Source organism: Linepithema humile, chromosome 1 (assembly GCF_040581485.1).
Source record: "Linepithema humile isolate Giens D197 chromosome 1, Lhum_UNIL_v1.0, whole genome shotgun sequence".
In the NCBI taxonomy this organism is placed as follows: domain Eukaryota; kingdom Metazoa; phylum Arthropoda; class Insecta; order Hymenoptera; family Formicidae; genus Linepithema; species Linepithema humile.
Genome location: NC_090128.1, coordinates 36,906,078 through 36,915,305, shown reverse-complemented (window position 1 = coordinate 36,915,305; position 9,228 = coordinate 36,906,078). Strand labels below are relative to the sequence as shown.

The 9,228-nt window shown below is 32.7% G+C and overlaps 1 protein-coding gene across 2 annotated transcripts; it reads right to left on the bottom strand.

Annotated features, from left to right (window-relative positions):
- Positions 1-3,578: 3,578 nt before the first annotated feature.
- On the bottom strand, positions 3,579-5,627 carry LOC105669658 (fatty acyl-CoA reductase wat-like). 2 transcript variants are annotated; one of them, XM_067347998.1, is made up of 4 exons: positions 4,675-5,627; positions 4,302-4,444; positions 4,157-4,226; positions 3,579-3,790 (listed from the first exon to the last, which is right to left on the bottom strand). In XM_067347998.1, the coding sequence occupies exons 1-4, from the start codon at positions 4,963-4,965 to the stop codon at positions 3,719-3,721; spliced, it is 576 nt and encodes a 191-aa protein (XP_067204099.1). In that variant the 5' UTR covers positions 4,966-5,627; the 3' UTR covers positions 3,579-3,718. The 2 variants fall into 2 exon arrangements, with proteins under 2 accessions (XP_067204099.1, XP_067204100.1); XM_067347999.1 differs by having other exon boundaries at positions 3,732-3,855; positions 4,675-5,626.
- Between the last annotated feature and the right edge of the window lie 3,601 nt (positions 5,628-9,228).

Genomic DNA, 9,228 nt, shown 5'->3' with positions numbered 1-9,228 from the left:
TCTTGCACGTTTAGGGTTGAAACAACCCCTACAAGCTAAAACGGTTTTTTTTATTTTGATTGAATATCGTCAAAACTGTAAGAGATATCAAAAAATGTTTCAAATAAAAGTTGCATGGTCTTTTATGAGCTTTATAACCGCGTAGCTTGATTTTTAAACAATTTTATATTTTTTAATTTACCCCTACCCCTTCTTATTATTTTTACGAATTTCAAAATTTTTGTTATGACAAAAGTTGTAGCATTTTTTACGCTGAATACAACCATATATGATTTTATTATGTTTCAAAATCGTATCTTTCAGAAATAAGCTGTCAATGTCGCACTATATGCGTCGCGCTGCGATATATGCATATATATGCATAACGCATCGTTTGTGCCGCGCTTGTGTAATCGATAAGACAAATAAAATTAGAAATAAAGATTAGCATGTTATGAAGTATTCGGAAAAATGCGATCTCATCAATTGTTTATTCTTCATTTGTTTATCCTTGCCTTCTTGCTTGCCAACGGCCGATACTTCAAAATACGGACCTCTGAATTTGCCGTCCTCCGATTCGATCTGCCCGGCTGGCCAGGCCACGGCTACATCGACCGTCTGTTTGGATTCTCGATGATGGCGACAACGTCTTTCGGCATCCGGTTGCACTGCCATGCTCTATCCGGACCTTATCGGGACTTCCCCATGACCTCGGTCCTGTAAAGTTGGAGGATCGGTAACTGCTACTATGACAATGTTCAACGCAAGACTCGATACATGACCTTGGTTTCGTATGTTTTTTGGGCTTCCTCTCCACTGTCGAGGTCATCTTTCGAAATCCCACGGCGTTCGCTTCTTCTTGACGTTTGTTATACAAGACGATAAATTGGCCATACACCCTAACGCTAAAATTCTAAGTTTGTCGGTAGATTATAACAATTAAATAAAAGCGCAAGACCCGTCGAAGCGGGAGAAATCGCTCCCTCCTCGACCGGGGGTACGCAACTCCAAATTCCGTTCCCTTCGGTCGGGCTAGTGCCCTTGTGACGGGCGCGAAGGAAAGCGTCACGTCACACTACTACAATATTAAAGACAAATTTTAATAGAATCAGAAACACATAATTACAACAGAACACGGCAGAATGTTAAACCAATAACTTTAGAAAAAAATACTGATTTGCTATTGTCAATAGAAAAACAAAAAATTATTTTACAATTCTGCAATAAAATTTATTTCTGTATTACATAAAATTACAATGATACACACAATCACAATTATATTAATTATCGCTTTTGGAGTCTTTTTCAAAAAAAAATTTTTGCACATTTTAATATTTATCATAAAAACATTGAAAGCAAAGTACCGATTTATACGATTGGGTTTCTTGTGGGTGTGTGATTGCGAAAATTTTTAATAAATAGATATAAAATAATATATTTTAATCAAAAAAAGCATTATCTAATAATATTGTTGCACTCGCGACGATCACTCGCGAATGCACTCGCGCAAGAAATAATTACTCAATTCAAGAATAACGAACTTTAATGAACTCAACGATAACACAATTAGAAACGTAACAACAGAACTATCGTGTACAATTTAGAAAACCATCTCACACTCAAAACGCGTTCTCACGGCACTGAGGACCAAGCGTAACTCACACTTGACACTTTATTTACAAATTACTAAGCGACGCTTGTGTCAACTTATTTACAAATTACTAAGCGACGCTTCTCAATGCCAACTCGCAGCCCACACGTCACAATCGACGATTTCCCGCGGTGCGAGCGCAACAATATATTTGATTATACACTGTTAAAAACAAATACAAAAAAAAAGTTGCAAAAAGTCTTGAAAATTTTCGATATTCTAGCCACCCGCCTTACTCATTTGCCACACTTACTATTTGGCATTTATCGTCCGCTGTTTCCGGCTTAATAGAAAAAAGACGGAACATAATATATTAGCATCTTTCGAATATCTCTTAACAGAGGCGAACGCGGAGCTCACACGGATACGGTTTTCGCTTGTGTGCGTACCCTCTTCTCCACGATGTCCTTGGTGCTGTCCTACTCGAGTTTGTATCACTGATATTGAATATGAATGTGCATAATCAGTAATTACATCCTAGTTTGATATGTATATGTATAATCGAATCGTTCTTTGATTTAATTTGTTATTGACAATATGTGGGAATGTATAAAAAAACACGCTGTCAAGAAAATATTTATGTAGATGTAGATCTCTCTAAACAACATATTCACTGTACCTTTCAACGACCTTATTGTGAGTGATTTTATTTATCAAAGAATGTTACAACTTTTAATATTTTATTAACAATTTAATCGGCGAGACTATCATCCAACATAATATCGGCTTTCGAATTTTGGCCGAAAACTAAGTTTTATCTACTTATTTCAAAGTTATGCTACACGGAAAGAAAAAATATTTTTAAAACCGTGTATCCTGTTTACTGACACTTTTAAACAAATTTTTATTAATTTTAGCTTATATTATAATAAAATAAAACTTATGCTAACTAATGGCAGAACAAAAAATACCGATCAGCAAGTTACCAGCTTGCTTCCTAATCACGTATATCAGTGCTCGGAATTAGTTGCACATTTCGGGCCGATTCTGGAGAGGACGCTTCCTGTTCCCTCACTACCGCCCGGCCGCTGGCGACCGAGCCGATAGCTCTGGTTCAGGAGCGTTTTATATTAGAAATAGGCTGGATTGTTTAGGCATCTCTCAGGAAATCGTAACATTTTCTTCACTACATAAATAATGTTTATTTTCATTAATACATAATATATATATATTTAATTATTAATATTTAACTATTAATGAAAATAAACATTATTTATGTAGCAAAGAAAATATCACTATTTTTCGAGAGGTGCCTCAACAACCGAGCCTATTTCTTATACAGGGTATTTCATAATGTCCGTGCCAGCGCTCGTGTACGGGTAGAATGCGGTAAACTGAATAGAAAAGTCCTGTACCATTTTGCAATTTTTGCAATAATAATTGAGATATTAATTAAAAAGGATTGACGAATAATTGCGCGTTGCACGCGGCTAGACCATGGGCTGTACACTCTAGGCGTGACAGCAACGAGGATCACACGGCAACGAAAAATAACAACATGTATTACTCTTGCTCTTGCCATGCGTTGTTATTTTTCGTTGCCGTGCGATCCTCGTTGCTGTCACGCCTAAAGTGTACAGCCCATAATCTAGCCGCGTGCAACGCGCAATTATTCGCCAATCCTTTTTAATTCATATCTCAATTATTATTGCAAAAATTGCAAAACGATAAAGGATTTTTCTATTCAGTTTACCACACTCTACCTGCACACGAGTGTTGGCACGGACATTATGAAACACCCTGTATAAAACGCTCCTGCGCCAGAGCTGCTCGGCGGCTCGGCCGCCAGCGGCCGGGCGGTAGTGGGGGAATAGGAGGCGTCGTCCCTTGAATCGGCCCGAAATGTGCAACTAATTCCGAGCCCTGACGTATATGAAAACTTAAATATTAAAACCATATGTCTAATAACACTTTTGTCGGAATATCAAATGTCGAATGTTGAGTTGCGTTTTCAAGCATTGAGATTAATATATGTATATCTAATAATATTCATCGATCGAAAAAGACAACGATGATGATAAATGTACTTTGTATTAGCTGTATCCCATGCGCACGCGATAAGAGCGTTGATTACTAAATCAGCAGGTATCACATCTGTTGACATCGAACCATCGCAATGAACCGATCGCAGCAATCCAATACTAGCACCAACAACAATTCCTGTTGGATAATACCGTATAAATTGTCGATTCAACCTCGTATAGGTTCTCGATACGTTGAAATTACTAAAATTAAGATAATAATCCTTAATTTTCAACTTAAGATTTATCAAATCTCTATACGTATTATTATTATAATTAATTACTATTTTGTGATGATAATTACTATATTTACAATCATTTATTATTAATAACGTAATTAATTATTTTTATCCAAATAATAATTCAATATTTCTAAAACTGTGTATCCTATTTGCTGACACTTTAAAAAAAAATTATTATTAACTTTAACTTATGTTATAATAAGAATGTTAAACTTATGCTAACTAATGGAAGGACGAAAAATGCCGATTGGCAAATCACCAACCTGCTTCCTAATCACATCCTCCGCCATCGCTTTTGTAAAAGTATAGGTATTTGGCCGTTTTTCTAAAAATCTGTAAAAGATAAAAAAATAAGATTTTTTTTCGCTTTTTTTTTTCAAGAATTTGAACAAAGAAAAATTCACGTACTGTGGTGTTATATCGGCCAATTTATCATCCGTGCATTCCATCAAAGCGAGTAGTTCGTCGGAATCCATTGGCGCGTCGTAAAATTTTTCTTCTATCACGTTTTGCAGACAGTTTGCATATGCGGTTGATACATACACAAATAACTGAAGAAATTGAACAAGTAAAATATCAATCGCGTTGTTTTACTATAAAATTTTAACTTCAAAATTTTCGAGAAAAGTCATTTGATTGAATAAATAATAAATAAATAATAAATCGTAAATAATAAATAACAGAATAATAAAGAAATAAATAAATAACAAATCATAAAATAATTGTAAGATGCTTCTCAGGTATTTTTATCGTTTTTTGTTTCTTAAATATATTTAAATACCTTTAGATTATGGATTTCCTTACAAAGATTTAGAACGTCTTTCGTACCTCCGACATTAATTGTTAGTACTAATTTCAACTTCTCATCGAATTTTACTGTTGACGAGATATGGAAGACAATCGAAACTTCTCGAATGAGAGTAGCCCGATCTTCCGAAGATATTCCGAGATTCGGGTGGTTACAATCTCCCGTTATAGAAATTATTTGATCCCGAAAGTTCGGTTGCTTGTCTTTAAGTCTTTCAAATACCTGCATAAAGTGAATAACGGTAAATCCACAAAAATTACACATTAACTAAATTAAAAGAAATTCATTATAAAAGATTAATAAAAATCGATAACTTTTATCATTTATAATAAATCTTCGACTTTAATCTTTTTCTTTAACAAATGGTAGAAGTTTTGCTCTGCAGTTCTGGTGTGCCTCTTCAAAAACTGTAAGTGAGTGGTCCCTTTAAATGTAAAACCATCAGACATAACATTTATATAAGTTCTTAAACAATTCCAAGAAATATGAAAATATAAAACTATCGAAGGACGATAAGAATTTTTTTTGGTTATCTAACAGTTACTAGATTAGCTTTACATGAGTTTTTTTTATTTCAATTTTTCTACGTTTGATTTAAAAGAAATCCCGAGCTCTTAGAATACAAATTAATGACGCAACAATAAAAAAAAGAACTTGAAGACTGATTAGCAAGGTGTGGTCACTGAGTAGCAATTATTTATTTTTTTCTGTTTATCAATCGAGCGAGTCGCTCGCTAATGATAATGACAGCATCTATACAGAAATAACTTAGATCATAAAATTATTAACAAAGTACAATTTGATTACGTAATTTCTTTGCAAATTTTACAGCACATTGCTTTAATTTTTTTTTTAATGACACAACACAATTAAGCTGAATTTGAAATTGTAAAATAATCGAATTCCATAAATTTGTTATTTGTCTAATGGCTAGTTCATCAATATTTATAAAACATTGGAGATGGTTATAAAGATGGAGCAAAACGTTTGAAGAATAAAAAGAAGCAAAATTTAACAATTGCTATTTTTTACATTTAGCTAGAGTCTTTAAGCTATTGTTTTTATTATTGTAATACTGAATATTTTTGTAGGTTTATAACATAACATTTTGTTTTAGAAATTAATAAATTCAAAATAAATTTTTACGGAAAAACGATAAATTTTTTCGATTAATCAAAGCTAAAAACGTTAACACATATATTAAATTATTAATTAATGTCTATCAAGACAATGTTTAATATACGAGGGCAGTCTGAAAAATTCGCGGAGCGACATTTGTAAGTCAATAGTAGAGTTTTAAATTTTAATTGGTTGTACAACTTCACTCTTCATATGAACCCATGTGAAGTGCGAAATCTATCTGTCAATTGATTCTTTACTTTCAAGCCATTCAAAGTTGATGTGTCAGTGTATTTTTTAACATGGAAAATTTGTAACATTGTGCTGTAATAGAATTTTTTGTTAAGAAATGTTTAAAGGCAGGTTTTTTTTTATAGTCCCGGCTTAGCCATTCGCGCCCTGATATTTTTTCTCTCTTCCTTTCTTTCTAATAATTCCTATCAGTACTTACTGATCCTCCATATGTGAGAACAATGTACTAAAATTTTCATACACTTTAAGTATTTCGAACCAGAGATCGGTGTACAAAGTTAACTGTCTCACGTAGACTAATAAATTAATTTCTTTAAGAAAAATTAAAATTTCGCATTAACATCCCGCGACGGCTCTCAATGCCTTTCTAATATATTATTTCTTTATAGTGTTACCATCTAGAAACGCAATATGTAACTGATAAAATATAAGCGTTTTACATAATTTACATTTTAGGAAATTTTACATAATAAAAAATAAAAATGAGACTTAATTATGCATTGTATATTGTTAATTGCTATCTCAGTATAATAACCATTAACATTTTGCATTTAACATTTTTTAAATATCTTTTTCACGAAGATATTAAAATTTTTTTGAAGGGTGCTTCTATCCTTATAACAGTTTTCTAGCCAAAACAAAAAATAATTTTTTGATTAGGTTTATATGTATTATATTTCTGGAAAGTTTCAGATTTTTTAGAAAATTTGAATCGCCAAATTTTTCTTGTATAGTTCTAAAGCGCTCTGCACTCAAACAGCTTTCCTAAAAAACCGGTACTGCCGGTGATAAAGATGCTTTGGCCATGATAGAACTTCTCAATCGGCGATAGTTTTTCATTGACCGCCGACAAATTCTCTATCAATAAGGATTCCATCAGCGAGAGTTCCATGCGTGATTTTGATTTGCATTCCGATTTGATAACAGCCATTTCGTGGTTGTCGATTCGATGTATGAACACTTTTATTATCTCTTCTCCAAGCTTCCATCTTAACAAATGAGCTTTGTTATTAAATCGATTCACCTTAGATTTAATTTGCAATGTGTTACGCGACGGCCTCCATTATGTATCGTAATTTACGTATCCATATTTATCGACTTTTTTACAATATTTTTCCATTGTCGATTAACTTTAACCAATGGTTCCAATTTATCGACAAAATTATCAAGATGAATGAAGGTTAAGCCCACACGTATTCCATAAATATTTAATTCATGCAGTCGCACGTTGAACGCTGTTAACGAACTGCGAAAAATAGGTAGCAAACTGTTGACATAATATCTATGATCATATAACTTTGTTTACATTCTTCAACAGATTAGTACGACATACACAAATTTCACTGTTCGTAATATCAGCTTATAACACCTAAAGTAGAGTATTAAATTTGTGAAACTTTAATTTGTTATATCTCCTAAACCAAAGCCGTTCCCCATTTATTTTTTGCAGGGAATTACTTAGAACACCCCCCCTCCCCCGCTACAACATATCAAAAGGGCAACAAAATTGGTGAGGTGTGACCTAAAATGCATATTTACCCGAATTTTTACTATGGCATATTATAAAACATGTTAGGTAGTTAAGTGTTAGTTTCAAATTTTATTGTATTATAATTTATTCTATAAAGCCCATGATGGTCCACCGATAATACAAAAATAGTAAAATGTAATTAAAAATTGTATTACAAATTAATATAAAATTTTCTCCGTGTAGAAGCGAAATAGCTATATCGAGTACCTAATGCGATAAGTATCTAATGCGCAAATAATTTTTCTGTTCGGTTTACTCTCTTCTACCAGCTTACGAGCATTGTCGTAATTATTATCAGATATCATGTATGTATGATGCTTGTCATTTGTTTACATATTCATCTCGCATAATTAATTCTATAATTAGTATAGTAATAACTCTGTTTATGTAAATAGCTTGATTTCTCGTTTCATGCAGTATAATTAGAGAAGCAAAAACTTCTGTTAATCTTTGCTATGTGTTTGCTATGTGTACTTGACGTCTTTTTTACAACTAGATAATAATTGTACAGAGAGAGAGAGAGAGAGAGAGAGAGAGAGAGAGAGAGAGGAGTGTTTATATTTGCGCGCAAACTATTTCTTCCAAGCAATTTGACGACACTCCACGCAGAATATTTTCAGTTAGTTTAGTAGAAACAGAACGTCCACGATAAATTTAGGATCCTTTACTCTTATGGACTAATTCGATCAAGCCCCCAATATAATGCCGAGTCACGTTCTTATCAAATCACATTCTTGTTAAGTCTAAAATTTATTATTTAAAAAGTAAAATACGTCTTGAAAGTTTTTTTAGGGTGAATATTAAAAACTGTACTCTTCAAAAAAATTAAGGGATTACTTGACTTTAGTGGAAAAAAAGGTATTTTTTAAACGGTTGTAACTTTGTAACAAAAAGTCATATCAACTTTCTAAGAAAAGCAAAATCTTTAAAGATTCAAATCTGTAGCTCCAAATAAAAATTTTTTGCTTGACTTTGGAAACGTACACAACGCATAAAAAATCTGAGAAAAGTTTCATTAGAAGCATTTGAAAGCTTAAAACTTTTCTTTTAGGTTGAGTGGTCGGCGATTAATTGTCTGATTTTTCGTTGCCGAGCGTTCAAGGATTAATGGAAAACTTGCTTTTTTTACTTTAAATTCTTGTATCTCCGTAACCAATAATCGTATAATGTTTAATATGTAAATATGATAATAAAAATATATGTATAATAGCTATGCATGAAAAATTATGCTATTGCGTCAGTATATCTATTTATCATACTAAGTAGTTGCTCTTGACTTTTGATACCTCCCAGCTAAGATGTTGAGGCATCTCTTAAGAAATCGTAACATTTTCTTCGTTACATAAATAATGGTTATTTTCATTAATAATTAAATATATATATATATATATATATATATATATATAAATATAATTATATATATATTATGTATTAATAAAAATAAACATTATTTATGTAGCGAAGAAAATGTTACGATTTCCTGAGAGATGCCTAAACAATCCAGCCTATTTCTTATATAAAACGCTCCTGAGCCAGAGCTATCGGCGACTCGGTCGCCAGTGACCGGACGGTAGTGGGGCAACAGAAGGCATCGTCTCGAGAATCGACCCGAAATGTGCAACTAG